At 38.0% G+C, this 18,908-nt stretch overlaps 1 protein-coding gene across 2 annotated transcripts in view; it reads left to right on the top strand.

Annotated features, from left to right (window-relative positions):
- The window catches only part of NOVA1 (NOVA alternative splicing regulator 1), a 225,443-nt gene extending 207,133 nt beyond the window's left edge, over nucleotides 1–18,310 (top strand). For both annotated transcript variants that reach the window (XM_077820320.1, XM_077820319.1), the window contains one exon: nucleotides 17,306–18,310. In XM_077820320.1, coding sequence (XP_077676446.1) covers nucleotides 17,306–18,310 — 1,005 coding nt within the window. The remainder of the gene's footprint in view (nucleotides 1–17,305) is intronic.
- The last annotated feature ends 598 nt before the right edge of the window (nucleotides 18,311–18,908 follow it).

The raw sequence follows: 18,908 nt of genomic DNA, 5'->3' as shown, positions 1-18,908 counted from the left end.
TATTTCTGTATATGACATTAATAGCTGTCTTTATTATATACAAGTTCTAAATAAATATTTTGTTTTAGTTTTTGGTGATAAAATAACCTATTCCTATTTTTCTAACACTGATATGGGAAAGTATGAGTGCAAGACAGTGACATACAAATTACAACTCAGATGGCAAATCTGTGTAAGATTTAGAATTCTGAATTTAAATTTGTAAGAAATCATGAACGATTTGAAGATAATTCAGTATACAGTAGAACCTCAGAGTTATGAACACCAGCGTCATGAACTGACTAATCTACCACACACCTTATTTGGAACCGGAAGTACACAATCAGGTAGCAGCAGAGACCAAAAAAAGAGGGGGAGGCGGAAGCAAATACAGTACCGTACTGTGTTAAACATAAACTACTAAACAAATAAAAGGAAAGCAGCATTTTTTTTCTGCACCGTAAAGTTTTAAAGGTGTATTAAGTCAGTGTTCAGTTGTAAACTTTTGAAAGAACAACCATAATAGTTTGTTCAGCGTTATGAACAACCTCCATTCCCAAGGTGTTCGTAAATCAGAGGTTCTACTGTATAATGCATACATATGTGATGCCTTGATGCATTCGTTTAATACGTTCTCTATATTAGATATGTTTTAGTCTCGAATTACAAATGTTGTTAGTACTGTAGATATATCTATAATCCATGGTTTATACCATTCAACACTTGTCTTTCAAATGCCAATGTAGTAGTGTAAGTATAGTACAATGTGTATCATAGGTCAGTTAAAATGTGTCAATTATTAAATAAAATATTCTTGCTCTACTATTGATTGTTCCAAAACATTCACACAGTCTTTCCTTTTGGCCACTCTGACTTTTTAGAAGTAAGAAAAGTAAAGGAGTAGTAATGAAATATAAGAAATAAATGTGTCTATGAGTCCTTGGTGGTGATAAACCATATCAATAAAGTATGACTAGTTCACTACCAGTTTCTGAATATGTAATTTTCTTCTGGAATGTTTTGTCATTTTTATAATATTAGATTACTTTTATTTAAAATATGATCTGGTTTGCCGTGTAAGCCGTGAAAAAAATACCCATTGTTGCCAATATCGAATGCCAATGTTAATATGGCTGAATGAAGTGGCACCAATACTAATGACTTTATATTGTGTACAAGTTTGAGAATTTTCATAAACTATAAATAATTTATAATACACAGATTGAGGTCTGTCTTGCAAACAGGCAGTGTTTTACTATAAAAATTTACAATTCAGAGTTAACCTCCACCCTGTGAACCTGATGCTTCATGGATGTGACATCATACTCATAAATTAGTCTTTAATTGGCGAAATTAAGCCCTTCTTTAAAATGAAACCGCCACCTGCTCTTAGATACAATTAGTCTTTATTACTTCTAATTATTTTTTTTCAATTAAAAAGAAAAAATATTATGAACAGTATTGAAATCTGCAGTCAACAAGCATTTGTAAAGAGAAAAATATTTTAAAAGCATAATTTAGAGCTGCCGGTTTCCTCACTTTTTATCAGTGCTTGGAGACAGATGTTTTTCATTTTGTGTTTTAAAATGATTGTTTTCAAAATGACGTTATCAGAGCTATGGTTCCTAAAGGACTAAGCGCTAACAAGAACATCTGCATCAGAATACAAGAAAATTGAAATCCATTACAGCAGAAAAAATAGTGGTGGGGTAGTAGGAATAGAGGTCAAGACAACAGATGAAGGTAAATACATGTCTTTAAAAGGAAAAAGGAAAGGAAACCTATAGAAGCCGTGAATTCCGAAAATGAATCTGATGACTCTGCCTTTACTCTTTTGGAGTTATATTTTTAAAGTTAGATGTACATAAATAATTACACATCTGTCTTAGGTGTATAAATGCCTGTTGCATGTGTGCAAATGTATGTGTATATGAACAGTTGGTGCAAATCGCCGTTTTACCATGTGCCCATTTACACTAGCTGAGCAGCTAACCACAGGTATTTACATGCATACAGTAGCAACACTTCAATAGCTGTGCACACCTGGCTTTCATCGTTCCTGCCCACAATTCAAAAATTCTCACCATTTCTTTGTTTTTATGTTTTATTTTTACTCAGTTTCCCTTTCCTGAAATATGGCTACATAGATCCCCATTTTTGGAGGAACATATCCCCAAAAGTGTGGATCTGTGGAGACAATATATTTGGAGAATTTTTGTTCAGTGGTATGTATTTGTAATTTTCCTCACTGGGCTAGCTTTAATGGGATACACATTTCCGTTTCGTGAGGCTCCTGAGGAGAATGCAGTCATCTACTCTCATTCCAGCCTACTTGTATCTGGACTTTTTACCTATCAGGGAGGTTGGCTTTTACCACTGGCCCACCTAACACTCACCAACTCTTCTGTTGCATTTTTGGGGAAGGGATATCACAATCTCTTCCATGCCTTTGATCTTATAACCAAATAGTTACTAATTTCTGGCACTACCTCCGCCAATGTCAGGAGTTCTGTTTTTCTCTCTTAGAAGCCTTTCAGTTATCACCACAGTTCCATAACCCAGTTCAGGTTGTGTTGATTCAATGAACATTTCATTGCCAGTTTACAAGAATAAATGAACAAAAGTAATAAAATTAAAGGTGACTGCAAATACAATCGCGCTTAAACAAATACAATGGTAAGTACTAGGTTGTCCTGTAACTTAGTTACAAAATACTGAAATATTTTCCTAGACCAACGTTCTGTATTATTAGCTTGTTTTGTTCTCTGACCCTTGTCAGAGAGCACCATGACAGCCTCTGAGAGAAAATATTCACAGAGTGTCTCTGAGAGGAGACCCTCATCACATCAACATGTCAAAAGTCTCTGTTACCATTATGGGTTTATGTAGTCCCCTAGTCCAATCAAAGGTGGTTATTATACTTGGGAGACGTGCATTCATTAGTGAAACTACATTCCTTTTCTAATATAGATTCTGCCAGTTAACCTTTTTTTAACCTTAAGAGTTATGGATATTGAGCTATTGTTTCTTTAACTGTCCCATTCCTCTTTCATTAATGACATCTTTGAGATAGGTCTTTGTTAACATATTGTGTAGTTCCTACTAGATAAACTTCCCATTCTAACAGTTAAGCAGACAGTAAGACAATTGTCTGTTCTGTTACTGCCCCTTTGCACTGCCAGAATGATGTAAGGGATCTTAAAGCTAGCAGAGGCAGCCATTGGAAGAGATCCTCAAGATAGGGGGAGTCCTCACATGCTGTAGAACCAACAGAGTTGCTCTACACAGCCTTCGTCACAGCCAGTAACATAGGTGCATGGGGACTGTGGCCAAATTTCCGCTGCACTGCAGCTATTCTGAGCTGTGTGAATAACCCTAGGGAGATGGGGAGAGCCAGATGTAGTTCAGAATAGAAATCAGGCTGCTCTAACTTATGCACAAAAGTAGCTTACAGTCAGATTCGCATCCCGTCACTTCGTCATTCTTATACTTAGCGGAGCTTGGCAGAACAGAGAATACAATCAGAAATTCTGTATGTTGAGTATTGTTTATATTATTAGACAACCTTATCGACCTAATACAAAACCATAATTGTTCATCTAGATACAGCAATTTAACTTCCTACCCTCCAGACTTGTCATATTTTTCACAATGCTCATATGAATATAATGCAATAATGAATTTGTCTTTCACCATCATTTACTCTGTGTGTGTGTGTGTGTGTGTGTGTGTGTGTGTGTGTGTATACAAGCACTCTGTCAAATAAGTCATATTTAACAATATTCCTTCCCTTCATTACGAGTATCACTTAAAGTGAGGGGGGGACTGTTCTGTTTACTACATATGTGCTGCAAGAGTAATTTTCAGAGGCAGAGATGGAGTAACTCTAACACTGAATCAACGTAACTCTATAACAGAGAGACACTCTTGTTCCATAGAACTCTTCTTCGGAACCTTTTCATTTGTTTTATTTCATGAACATACTTATCCATTAGGTTGTTTTGGCTGTGACTTTCTAATACTTGGCTTTAGTTTAGTGCAAATAGAGTAGGACAATATACTTGTCCTGTGTAGGGAAACATTTTTGCTGTTTTGTTTTGTTTACTTTATTTTTTTCATGCACCTTTTAGAATCATATAAGTTGTGGGATGATGATGTCCTTTTATTATTTTGTTCTTGAGTTGTTCCTTGGATGTGAATATGCCTATTTTCCCACACAAATAAGCAAGTGATAGTCATGTGTTGTGTTATGGTGGTAGTTCTTCCCTTTCCTCCAAGCTTAGAGATTATTAGAGCTATCTTCTGTGAGAGAGCAGTAATTAGGAGTTTTATTTTTCTGTCATTTTTCTCTCATTGGGAGGGAGTTAGTATCTCTTCTGAGAGAGTTAGATCTTAGTGCCTCTTTTAAATTGTTCAACTACAATCATATTAGTGTTACTTCTGAAGAAAGATGGCAGAGGCAGCCATCTTTCTTACTTAAAGAAATTAAGAATTCATGAAAGTGTTTCTATTCATTTTACTCTTTGTAAACCCTTTTTCAGAATGTGGTGCCTACCTGTGACAGTATCCTTCATTCTCACATGAACTGTGTTGGTTTCAGTGTACTTATATGAGGAGGAAATAAGCTTCTGCCCATGCACAGACGAGTCGCTTCTCTGGTCAATGGTTCACAGGTTAACTGTTGATGTTACACGTTTGTTGAGAACAAGGGAACACGGCTTCAGTTCTAAACTGGCAGAAAAGGTCATGGCCAGGAGTTTCAAAAAAAGGTGCCAAAAGTTAGACTGGTGAGTGCATTTTTAATGGACTGAGTACATGGTCTGGTTTTCAAAAGTGCTGAACATTCAGCAGGCTACTTGTATTTAGAGTTCTAAATATGTACCTAGAAGTCTAACTTTAGGCCCCATTTTTGAAAATCACAGCTCATGACTTTTTAAAAATAGACAAGGATACTGGCTAAAGATGGTAGGGAATCCTGGAAAAAAAGAGCCCAGTTTCAATGAGATCATCATCTACCTTCCTAATTGAGAATTCAACTGTAAACGTCAGATCCTACCATGACCTAACACCCAGATGCTGATCACTATCCCAGGGATGTAATTAAATCTTGTACAGAGAGAGACTGAGTCCTTACATGAACCACATCAGCACCAGATGAAAAGGCTGATTCTCTTTCATCCAAACCACAGCGGAGCTGAGAAGTTGCACTAGCTCCATACTACTTTTGTCACTCCAGGGAGACTGTTCTAACCCCCCATTTTATAGTAATGGCCCCAAAGTTGCAATCTTATTATGGGAAAGAAAAACTAGCCTAGCAACTACACTACAGTAAAAGAAAGTGTATAGTAGATAACAGATATGCCCAGTATAGTTAAATATTTAAATTACATTGAGGCTGTATTGCATATATTAAAGATTTGTATATACTCAGATAAAATCAGTCTAGAGAAATAGTGGATCCGTGTGAATGAATACTAAAATAATATTTTTGTTTTCAGAATCTTTTTCTTTTCTCCATCAGCATAGTGTTGCCTTTTTCTTTTTTTAATCTTGCCCTTCTTAGAGAAAAATATGTCCCTCAGATTACCATGTCCCAAGGGGAGACCATAGCAAAACCTAAATGTACATCAAAAAGACAAAGAGATTGTCTTCCTAGCATTTCAGGGTTGAAATTTCACTGCTTTGAAAATGTTAGTTTCAGGTTGGGCTCACTAGGAGACTCTCACCAATGTCCTCTGCCTCAAAGAAATAACTGGGAAGAACAGTTGAATGATGAATTGATCAAACACTTCAAGGAGTCCAAGGAAGCTTTAACTCAATGTAGCTCTCTACAGAAGCTCTTCTGCTCCTGAGGTCAAGTATTTCAACTGAGGTAGTATTAGATAATCTGTGTGGCAACACTTGGCAGAAAAAATTGTCTTCTCTGCTAGGAAAATAAATAATGAGAGTATAGGAATTCTCCCTTGATTGTTACTAGAGAGACAGTTGATGAAAGAGTGCATTCCAAAATAATTAGCATAGAAAATAACTAAAAAACGCAAATACTTCTGTATAACTGTTAGTAAATGTTGACTTTTAAATGGCAAACACTGAAATTTTCTCAAGATGGGAATGACATTTTATTCTGCTAGTTTTATGAAAGTCACTGGACTTGATCTTGAAGAATCAATGCAGTCTTCTCCATTCCTGAAGTCGATATTGCTCCTGAGTTCAGGTTATCTGAGAAAATGTATGAGCTATTTATAACTTCACATTAACTACATTTTCTTATGGTCTATTCAAGTTTGTTATCCCATGATGCTTTTTCAATTGGTTGCCATAGTTTTCTAATATAAACCTCAGGCATGATAAGAAACATTATAAAAAATATAGATAGCAATGCCAGTGAAAACCCATGGAAATTTGCAGGTAACTATTAGTGTTACTATTTTTCAGGAGATGGAAATCAATAAGCAACCTGATCAGCTGGGCTGTGTCCTATGGAATTCCATAAGAATATTTTGGTTGTAATCGCTCTTACATTTCCTGTGTAGTTTTAGGGAACTATACGCTGGTTAGTCTGTGTATGGGAAAGAGCCACTTCTTTCTACAATCTGCCTAGCCACAAGAAGCTCTCAGTGAGCTGTGCTCCACAGCACAATGAAGCCAACCCCCTCCATGTTCTCCCCAACTCCTCCTCCTCCTCCACACTTTAGAGTGAATTTAAATGATTCTGTTCCATCTGGGGACCTTCACAGCCTTGGGGAGACATAGCACCGGATTTGCCCCAGGTTGTGTAGGCTTTATTATATGAATTGTATGTTTTGATTCTGCTATGTACTGTACATTATGGATATGATGAAAAATATCTTGTAAGATTAGCTGTAGCAGGTAGACCTCTACGCACTGTACTAGAGCTGTTTGTACTTGAGATATTGATCAGTGTCCACAGAGCAGGGTGGAGCTATTGAATACGAACTTAAGCCTTATTTTTGTGTCTTCATTTTATGTATTAACTTCATATCATATTTCCTAAAGGTATTTCTTTATCTTCTATGGGTCATTTTTAAATATTAAAAACAAATCGCTTGTTCATTTTTTCCTGTCCCTAATGATGATGTTAATAAATGATTTGTCATGAGAAACACATTAACCCAGGAGAATTTATTATTACAGGTTTAACAACACAAGCTTTCATTACTGACTGATAAAGAGCAATAAATGAATTCTTAGTGCTGTTTTAATAAGATTTTTTATATAATATTTTAACAGAATGCTTATGTCACCATGAGTAATATCCTGGTGTTTGTAAAGAAAAATATGTTTAAATCCTTTTTAAAAGTTAGCTTTCAATACTGACAGCTTTTACTCTATGGAAGCTAACAAAAAGCTCTCGCTGAAAGCAATGTTCATTTTAGTAGGATTTAATAGGATAATTTTAAAAATATTTTGACAATAAAAATAAGATGTAGTTTGGAGTGTCATTCAAAAATGCTATTGTTTAGCCAACAATTTTCCTGTTTCCTGAAGGAGGAAATTTGTAATGTGTTTTTAGGATGTCTTGCAGGTGGGGTGACCAGACATCCCAATAAAATCGGGACTGTCCAGATATTGAACTCTGTCCCACGTCCCGAACTATGTACGATCGGGATGCCATTTGTCCCAGTATTGTAGGGTTGCCAGGCCTCTGGTTGGTGTGGGGCTGGCAAGCTCCCTACCTACCTGGCTCCGCACAGCTCCCCAGAAGTGCACATCACCCTCTAGGTCCTAGGCGCAGGGACAGCGAGGGGGACTCTGTGTGCTGCCCCCTCCATGAGCGTTGGCTCCGCAGCTCCCATTGGCCAGGAACTGCGACCAATGGGAGCTGTGGTGGTGGCGCCTGCCGGCAAGGCAGCACACAGACCCACCTAGCCACACCTCCGCCTAGGACCCAGAGGGAAATGTTGCCACTTCTGGGGAACTGCCTGACGTAAGCACACCCCAAACCCCAGCCCTGAGCCCCCTCCTGCACCCAAACTCCCTCCCGGAGTCAGCACCCTGAACCCCTCCTCCCATGCCCCAACTTACTGCCCCAGCCACGAGACCTTCCCTTGCAGCCGGGGCTGGAGCCGGGTCCGTGTGACCCCACACGCAGCTTGCGGTGGGGGCCACAGCCGGGGCTGTGTGACCCCACAGCATGCACTGAGAGTCAGGGCCGTGCGCCCCTGAGTTGCAGCTGGGGCTGGAGCCAGGGTTGTGCGACCCCGACCCGCAGCATGCAATGGAAGCTGGAGCCAGAGCCCTGCAGCATGTGGCGGGGGCTGGAGCTGGGACCCTGCGCCCTCCGACCCACAGCATGCAGCTGGCAGTAAGCTGGGAACCTGCGGCCCCCTGACCCATGGCATGGGTCTGAGGCTGGAGCCGGGCCGTGTGCCCTCAACTCGTGGCAGGAGTCAGGCCTCGCGGCTTGCAGGGGGAGCTGGACCCAGAGACTGGAGCCGGGCTGTGTGCACCCCCTTGCAGCTTCCTAGGGCTGTGCACCCCCCTCCTCTATAGTTCCAGTGGGGGATGTGACCCTGTGGCTACCCCTCCCCCAGCATGTGTCCCAATATTTTATTCTTGTGATCTAGTCACCCTACTTGCAGGTCTTCTATACACCCAATTTCTAGTCAGCTTCAGTGAGAGTCACGTGCTTTTTAACCAACTGCAGGTTTTTCATCTCAATGAAATTTAAATGTAATAATTTCTTCTTATAATTTTAAACATTCAGGTGTTTTAAAAGCATATAAACATATATTTAGCCTGTTTATCTATTAACTCTGTTTACTAGACTTAATGGTGATAAATAGACCATCTTTTATGTTTTGTTCTGTTTTTTAACATGCCGTTTTTTAATATGCATTTTGTACTTAACTTGAAAATTCCTATTGTACTTGAAGGCCTACATTTTCAGCACTGCTATGACTGCTTTAATTCTTGCTCATAGACTTTAAGGTAGGCAGGGACCATTAAGATCATCTAGTCTGATATCCTGCATAATATAGGCCATAGAATTTCACCCAGTGATGCCTGCATCAAGCCCAATAACTTCTGGTTGAACTAGAGCATATCATTTAGAAAGACTTTGTGTCGCTCTGGTGCCACAAAGCAGCCATAAAGCTAATGGATCCAGCTCTTTAAGGATTCTTTTGGGCAGTGCAGAATTAGCGCAATAGCTCTAAACCAAATTCTTTGCAACTGAACTTGTTTCAGGAAAAGGGAGCAAGGCTGTGGCATTGCTTTGAACCAGGGGTAGCTGGGCATAATTCCGGGACCAAACCAGCACCCAAAGGCCTTGAAAATGCTGGGAAATCATCAAGCTGTTTGAAATCCATCTTTGTCCTACCTTCCATTAGCTCCCAGTACAGCTCAGCCAGACCAAAGAATCTGAATCACAGTATTTCTTTAAAAAGTGTAAATAACCTTTTTGAAAATGAAATCTCACATTTATTTTGCTACTACAAATGTAAAACAGTTCCCAAAGTTTGCTAACAATATTTGTGTTTTGTAATACTGAATTTAATGAATTACACTTTAAATTAATTTTTATAGGTAAATATAAAGTACAAACAGGGTAACATATTTTGTTCATATGTAGGAGAGCTGCTAAAATAGTTTATCTATTCAGTGACATACCCAGTCTCCCTCTTGCATGCTCACTGAGGTTCCACAGCACAAGGGATTTGAATAGGACATGGGGAGACACACAGTAGGTGTGCATTCTATGATTGGCAGCGAGCCGCAAACAGTAAAAGGAGGGCAACAGGTGGCAGTACAAAGGATCTGCTACTGCACAGATCTTCCTTTCCATCTCCTGTGTGGGGGACAAATTTAATTACCTGATGTAGGCAATAGTAGCTTCCATGGAATAGGTCTGCTGCGCTTGGGGATGATGATTTCTTCCCCACTCCTCTGAGTATCATTCAATTACTAAGATATCTAATTAGACCTGGTGCTAGAAATTGGGGCTCAGAGTTAAGGTCAAATACGGATCCCATCAAAGTCAGTAGGAGTTTTGCTAATGAATTAGATAGGACTTGGATTTGGCCTTTAAAGATTTTATTTTATTTTATTTCATTGCCAGATTATTGCACAGTTTCTTTTTTTTTAAGCAATTCCGGTAATAATAATATCTTATATTTATATCAAGTCCTTCAACCAAAGCATCTCAAATTACTGGACTTTATAAACAGTAAACATTCAGTCATTTGTGAAATACAGCCATATCTGAGCGCATTGGTGGCAACAGTTTGTGCACCACTATACAACAAAATAGAGCAAGAAATAAAGAACTGAAACTGTATGGTGATTTTAGAAAGGCAGCATGAAATTATTTTGAATTCAGCCAGGTGACTGAGACTAACACCACAGCTCTTACTAAAAGTGCCATAAGATCTTTACTGACCACAGCAGTTAGGACTTCAGTTTTACATCTCTTCTGAAAGATGTTTCATCTGAATGACAGCTTAGTATGTGTGAATGATTAATTCACTACACACACTATAGGTTCTGAAACAATGTGAAAATCCAGGTTTATGTGCTCTTGTATAATTCAGTAAGTAACCAGCACATTTTTTCTTTTTTAATTATAAAAAAGTGAGACGTGTAAAGGAAGCTACTCAAAGTACATTAACAGTCCTCTACAAGTGTAATTTGAAACTCATGAAACATTAATACATGAAGTAGGTAACGTTGTTTTTATGTTTCACAGAAAAAAGAAAAAGGAAGAGATGTGACATTTCCTTGTATGTTATTAAAACGATGTATCGTGGAGAATTCAGTTTCTTCCTCTCTTCCACTCAGAAACTTTTGATTTATGTTAATACAAGGAAGAAGGATCTAAACAGGAACTCCTCACTTAAAGTCATCCTGGTTAACATTGTTTCGTTGCTGATCAACTAGGGAACATGCTAGTTTAAAGTTGTGCAATGCTTCCTTCTGATGTCGTATGGAAGCCGCCTGCTTTGTCCACTGCTTGCAGGAAGAGCAGCCTGTTGCAGCTAGCTGGTGGGGGCTTGGAACCAGGGTGGACCGGCAGCCCCCCTATCAGCTCCCCGCTCCCCTAAGTTCCCTGCGCAGCAGCTGCTCAGCGGGCTATCACTTGCCGGCAGTTTAGCTATCTCTTCCCCCACTGCCATGTGCTGTTCCTGCCCTCTGCCTTGGAGCTGCTCGCTGAGACTCCTGCTTGCTGTGCGTGGAGGGGGGCGAAGAAGAGGGAGGCTAATGTCAGGGTGTCCTCCTCCCCCATGCTCCTGCACCCCGCTTACCCCATCTTCCATAGAGCAGGGGGGACACATGGACAGAGGGAGCTGCTGCCTTAGGCTGCAGCTGCAATCTGGTCTCAGCTTGCTGATCTAATTAAGAAGGCAGAGTACTTCTGACCCCACTCTGCATACTTAAAGGGGAAGTGCACATCTCTATCTCTCAGACACACACAGGGTGTGTGTCTCTGTCTCTGTCTGTCCTCCCTCCTTTCCTGTTGCCTTGTAGAGTGTGAGAGTTAACCCTTGAGTTCATCATTTAGCAGTAAGGCATTCCCTGGGAAATATCTGACCCTCTGACTCCTCCACCTCAACCAAGCTTCACAATCATCATTGCTGTGTACCAGTATTAAATTGTTCGTTTAAAACTTATACTGTGTGTGTGTGGATATATTTTGTCTGGTGAAAAAAATTTCCCTAGAACCTAACCCTCTCATTTACATTAAGTCTTATGGGGAAATCGGATTCACTTAACGTAGTTTCACTTAAAGTCGCATTTTTCAGGAACATAATTACAACGTTAAATAAGGAGTTCCTGTACATAGAATTTTTGTGCTATTTTTCATTTTACCTTGGAAAGATAGATTTGTCAATGGCTAAATACTTCCGAGAAGAGTGTGACCATATGTATAATTGAGCAGAGACAGAATTCCTATTATTCTCCTGTGAAAGAAAAGTCAGTGTTCAGGTGCTGAAAATGGGGAGAAGTGTCAGAAGTGCGATGAGCCAGACCTCTCAAATAGTCAAGGCCCAAATGTGGGACACAGTTGGTGACAAAGACCCAAAATGAGGGACAACAAAATAATTATTCATGCAGGAAACTTAAAACACTAAGGATTCTTTCCTTTAGTATAAATAACTCTTCCCCTAACCTCAGTTCTGAGTCTTCATTTCTGATGCAAATAAATTTTCAAGAATAAAAGTAGACACCAACTTTTGTGGAAAATTGGTAACTTCGGTGCTAAAATGAAAGTATAGGTTGAGAAGTATAGGTTCAGCTGAATGGAGGATTAGCAACTGGGACTGACTGGGCCCTGAAGATCATGGGTGGGAGAGGAGCCAGCTTAGGCTGGTTGGAACAGCTTGTGACATTTGTAGATGTAAATATTGCCCTGCTGTATCTGCAACACTGTACGGTGTATGGGAACAAAGTTATAATTAGTACAAAAAGACCAGTCTAGTTTCATTGTCAAGCTGACTTAAGTACTAATAGTAAATATGGAGCATAATGAGAAAAAGTGAAATAGATCTATAAAATTCCTTTATGTTATAGTAATCTAAGATGATTGTAACACAGGAAAGACATTTTTATATGCTGTGTATCATTTTTACTGTATTGGTGTCCTTCATCAGTCAGGGGTGTGAAAAATCCAAACCCCTGATTGATGTAGTTATGGCATCCCAGAGTAGGTAGCATGCAGCCCCTTTCCACCCTGGGAGAAATCTACGTAGATCTCGTAGAGTAGCAGTGCATTCAACGTGCAATCAGAGTAGCTAGAGTGAGTGAGCCCTATCTCTCTCTGCCAGGCTGTCTAGTGGTCCCAGGTAAAGTAAGTTAGTTAAAATGAAGACAATGTGGAATTGTGATGGGGTAAGTGAGGCAGAGTCAAGATGGAGTTCTGAGTGGTTAAAATAGAATTGGTGAGCGTGGCAGACAGAGAAATTAGATAGAGGTGGAATTTGGAGATCAAAATGCAAATAGATCAGTGTGAAATAGTTTTTTTTTTTTTTTTTAAGGGAAGAAATATGCATTTATTTTGGGGAGGAAAGAGGTGGAATTGTTTCAGGGTGGGAGGAGAGAGGTAAAATGAGAGAATAACAGATTACAATTAGCTGAAGTGTATAAATGTCAAAGAAGGAGAAAAGGAGTACTTGTGGCACCTTAGAGACTAACAAATTTATTTGAGCATAAGCTTTCGTGAGCATCCGATGAAGTGAGCTGTAGCTCACAAAAGCTTATGCTCAAATAAATTGGTTAGTTTCTAAGGTGCCACAAGTCCTTCTTTTCTTTTTGCGGATATAGACTAACACGGCTGCTACTCTGAAAGAAGGAGAGGAATTATTAGGAGAGATTCAGGGTCTGGGTTATAACTAAAAGTAATGGGATGAAACTAAGACAAAAAACTATATTGAATAGCCGGAAAAAACATCTTGACAATTAGATGTATTAGGTTATTAAATAATCTCCATAAAGAAGTCCCATCACTTGGGACTTCTATAACTTGAGAGGACAAAACTGAAGAAAAGAATCCCATGTCAGCAGGGAGATGAAAAGTTATTTTGTTATATTAAAACTGAATTTTGGTATAATTTGGAGTTTTCTTTAAAACTTTCATTTAGAATAGCTTTAGACAATATTAGATGTGTTTTTAAATGTGGGTTTCAGAGTAACAGCCGTGTTAGTCTGTATTCGCAAAAAGAAAAGGAGTACTTGTGGCACCTTAGAGACTAACCAATTTATTTGAGCATGAGCTTTCGTGAGCTACTTCCGATGAAGTGAGCTGTAGCTCACGAAAGCTCATGCTCAAATAAATTGGTTAGTCTCTAAGGTGCCACAAGTACTCCTTTTCTTTTTAAATGTGTTCATACATCCAAACAAAATTTATTCCTCACTGGGATTATAATAGTAAATCCAATTTTTGAAGGGATCATCATTTAAAGAAGAGTTAATAATGAGAACATGTAATTCACTATTTCTAAAAGAATGTGATACTTAATAGAACGTGTTTTCTATTTCAGTAGGTAGAAAATGTATAATAATGTATAGAATCCAATAATGATCACATTTCTTCTCCAAAAATAAATGGTAATAATTTGTGTATTAAGTTTGTATTTTTAAGAATTGTTGACTATTTATCTTCAACATTTAAAAATACTTATGGTGATGTTTCTTATTGTCAATGACTATGGTGCTTTTATTGGAGAACTGAAGTTGTGGTTTTACACTAAAAAGTGACTATAAAGTTGACACCTTTTTACTCAGCAGATCTGCTCTCTTTGTGTATTTAGAGTCATATCTAGTTACTTACATGATTACATTATTATTGTTTTTTTACTACTGACAGTCCTGCAGATCAAACATAACAATGGGAGAGTGAACTGGATTTTGCATGTGACAAGAATAGTTCAATTAAATACCTAATACAGAATACTTTTGCAACCCCACTGACTTCAAATTATGTGCTGTGTTTCATCTGTGCAACTCCACTTAAGGCCAATAGGTTGCACATTTGTAATCGGGGGCAAAATTCTGCCTCCAGAGCCTTTAATGTTGGTGATGAGGCACTCTCCAAAATGAACTCATTTTGGCTTTCAGATTCCATGCTGAGTTTGCAGGGCTGGCATGTATTTAAAAAAATGTGTAAACTGAAATTTTTATATGAAATCAGTGAGACACAATAGATATGAAGCCCCACAATGCAGTTTTAAGGTAGATCCTACCTGCCAAGTCATCTTTTAGAGTAGCAGTGAAAAAAGTACTTCGGAGGATGCCTGTAGATGGACTGAAACTCATTTTTTTTTAAATTAAACTCATATTGAATGATTTTTAATTAACTAAAAATGTCATTGGATTAAATAGACATATATGGGGGGGAAAAGTTATCTTGTGAGAGTTCATGTGCCTTGCTTATGAAAAATGTAAAAAAGAGACTTTACTAAACCATGTGACTTTACTTAGATATTGTGTGTGCAAATGGTAAAACACTCACAATTGAATCATGATAATAAAATGTACCCAGTCAAAATTAACTGATTAGAATTGACCGTAAGAATCTAACCTTCAAAAGTGCATAGGTAGGATCTGAGTCTGACTTCTGTATTTAAGTGAGACACCCACTGATTCCAGTGGAATTTCTGATAAGTACCAGCCCAAAAAGGTTCAAAATGAGCTTTAGTATGATGAGGTTTGTTCTTTTTTTTAAAATCAGCTAAATCAGTATGTTTTTCGGTCTTCCAACTAGGCTTTTATACTGCACCCATCACCATGGTATCTCACTGACTTGCCTGCTTGGCTATAATGGCACAATGTGCCTAAAGCTGACAAGTCACAGGTACCACAAACCCCCAAAGGAGCTTAGCATTGCATATACCATTGGGGTCAGGTAAGGTTTTTTTCAGTATGTGGCACAAAACCATAGACCTTCAAAATATATACTAAAATAAATGCCACATTATTGAGTTGTCTTGGCTGATTCCATGTTCCCTGAGGAGCTGATAACTTTGCATTTCCGAAGATGTAAACAAAAACAGATAGGAAGGTTTCAGGTAAAATACTTAGCAATTATTTAGTATTTTTATCTCTAGATCTCACATAATTTGTATGTGAGTATTTTTATCCACATTTTATAGATGGAGAAACTGATCAATAGAGATGTTAAGTGGTTTGACCAAGTTCACACTGTATGTCAGTGACAATTTTGAATATAACCAATGTCTCCTGATTGTGTGCCTACGGACTCCTTGATATTTAGGTCTTGGAGCACAGAACTGCACTTAGCTCATTATTAATAAATAAGAACCTTATGCTTTTATTTCTTTAATTTTACATAACGTCTTTTGGTAATGATGAAATGTAACTGAAATGTCAGAGATTAAAAACTTCAAATTAGATGCAAAACAATTCAAACATTAAAATCTGTTATTTTAGATTACTGTTTTACTGAATTTGCATATTTTATTAAATGGAAAATATTAATCATTCTCCATTTTTTAAATGTATCATACTTTTAAAGATTTGGCTGACACGCTCAGCATACAGAACTGAGGTGACTGGTATTTTATTAAAACCTAAAACAAATGGATGGGTAAACTAGAACAAGCTTATTTTCTAGGGAAGACATTTTATCTGAAAGTTAACCTCTTGAAATTAGAATAATAAGATGGTAATGTCAAAACAATGAAAATCATTTTAATTTTTTTTAATATTTACATGTTTTTATTGTTGCTGATATTGAAATGACAGTTTTTGGTAAAAATAATTTCAAAACTGAAAACTATTATCCGCAACTTTCTACTACACATAACTTTCATGTATGAATGAGTGGATATCAGTATGCCAGTGTATATGGAAGTTTGTGCAGAGAAGTTGTTGTGTTAACAGAGTATTGTAAGACATATGGTATACTAAAAGATCAAAAATATTTTTAAAGAAATGTATATTGCAAACAAATGTGAGAAAAATCACCTGTATGCTATGTTGAATTTTTAATTCTTTGGGCCTGATTCTCTTCTCACAAAATGTGAATTGGAAGTTAATCTACTGCAGTTAATAACATTATACCAGTGTAAAACTTGTTTAAATGAGAGGAAGAATCTGTCCTTTTAGGGAAATGCTCCTCACTGAAAACATTTCAGCAGAGGTAATAAAACATGTAAAAATGACACATCCTATTAATTAAACAAATTTTACCTTTAGAGTGCTCCCTTCTCTGATGGTGCTACATTTGCATAAGATGAATAACATTTTATCTTTATCATAATATATTTCTATATACTGGCGAGAGTGAAAGTTTGAGCTATTAATTTCATGTCACATTTGGAGCTAAGCACATCATCCAACCATTCCTTGCTATATTTGCTTTTGCCAAGTGCTTTTATTTTTTTATTATTATTTTATAAGTTATAAGGCAAAAGGTGATTTTAGACCAGTTGTATGAAGGAAGTTAATCTTCTACTTTAATCTGGAAGGGAAAGATACAGGATGATTATGTTCAGTTTGATACAATATTAAACATTCTTTCACCACTAGCATAGCATCTGTTTAAATCTTTTGGCCTGAACTGTGCTAAGCTAAAGGTAAAACATTCTGTGGAAGAATTATAAATACGATTTTTTATTATTCCCCTCACTATCCCTTCTGTCGTACATTTGTAACTGACATAAAGCATTACAAAATGTGGTGAGCTACACTTTTTTTTGTACTCATGAACTTTTATCTTTCTTAAAAAAAAAAAAAAAAAGTGTTAACAAATTTGCTTCATTTTTCCTGCCTGTTATAGGGTAGCGAATTATGATCGTATTTATGCACAAAGCAGAAGTATTATTTATATATTTTTTTTTAATTACAGGTAAAGATTATAGTTCCCAACAGCACAGCAGGTCTGATAATAGGGAAGGGAGGTGCTACAGTGAAGGCTATAATGGAGCAGTCAGGGGCTTGGGTGCAGCTTTCTCAGAAACCTGATGGGATCAACTTGCAAGAGAGGGTTGTCACTGTGAGTGGAGAACCTGAACAAAACCGAAAAGCTGTTGAACTTATCATCCAGAAGATACAAGAGGATCCACAGAGTGGCAGCTGTCTCAATATCAGTTATGCCAATGTCACAGGTCCAGTGGCCAATTCCAATCCAACCGGATCTCCTTATGCAAACACTGCTGAAGTGTTACCAACAGCTGCAGCTGCTGCAGGGCTATTAGGACATGCTAACCTTGCTGGAGTGGCAGCCTTTCCAGCAGTTTTATCTGGCTTTACAGGCAATGACCTGGTGGCCATCACCTCTGCACTTAATACATTAGCCAGCTATGGATATAATCTCAATACATTAGGTTTAGGCCTAAGTCAGGCAGCAGCTACAGGGGCTTTGGCTGCAGCAGCTGCCAGTGCCAACCCAGCAGCAGCAGCAGCCAATTTATTGGCCACCTATGCGAGTGAAGCCTCAGCCAGTGGCAGCACAGCTGGTGGTACGGCGGGGACATTTGCATTAGGTAGCCTGGCTGCTGCTACTGCTGCAACCAATGGATATTTTGGAGCTGCTTCTCCCCTAGCTGCCAGTGCCATCCTAGGAACAGAAAAATCCACAGATGGATCAAAGGATGTAGTTGAAATAGCAGTGCCAGAAAACTTAGTTGGTGCAATTCTTGGAAAAGGAGGGAAAACATTAGTTGAATACCAGGAGTTGACTGGTGCAAGGATACAGATCTCCAAAAAAGGAGAATTCGTTCCTGGCACAAGAAATCGCAAGGTAACCATTACTGGAACACCAGCTGCAACCCAGGCCGCACAGTATTTAATTACACAACGGATCACATATGAGCAAGGAGTTCGGGCTGCCAATCCACAAAAAGTGGGTTGAGTGCCCTTGTTAAACATGAGATTGTTTTAACCCCTCCTTACCCTATTTTCAAGAAGGATGTACTGTACTTTGCAGAAGTGAAGTTTTTCTGTTATTAATATATAATTATGCAAATGAATGCGACTATGTTGACAATGTGTATATGTAAATATAATGTGTTTTACCAGATGTTTCATAGAAAGAATTTTTTCTTGATCTGTTTTGTTCTCTATTCTTTGCTTGTGTATATTTGTCAGAGGTGTTTCTAGTGTAAGATTTAAGCCTGCCATTTTACCAGCATTATTGTAGTTTAATGATTGAATGTAGACAGGGATATGCGTATAGTTTTCAGTATTAGTTCTAGATTACACTAAATTAACTACTGTTAGGTTGGGTATGGTGGGGTCAGTGACCTAAAATGGAGTGAGGCCAAAGCACTGTCATGTCAGTCTTACTTCCTGCTTAGGGCACAGTGAAGTAGGAAACAATATTTTGAAAATAAGTTTTAAAATTTAAAATGATCAAAAAGCAATATAGTTGCATAAAAGCACTGTAAAATATTTAAAAAGGTTAAAACTGTGGAAAATTATATTGGTAAGTTTACAGATCAATAAAAGCA

The sequence above is a fragment of the Eretmochelys imbricata genome, chromosome 6, assembly GCF_965152235.1.
Source record: "Eretmochelys imbricata isolate rEreImb1 chromosome 6, rEreImb1.hap1, whole genome shotgun sequence".
NCBI lineage: Eukaryota > Metazoa > Chordata > Testudines > Cheloniidae > Eretmochelys > Eretmochelys imbricata.
Note: the sequence above shows the minus strand (reverse complement) of the source record. Positions and strands in the feature narration are given on the sequence as shown.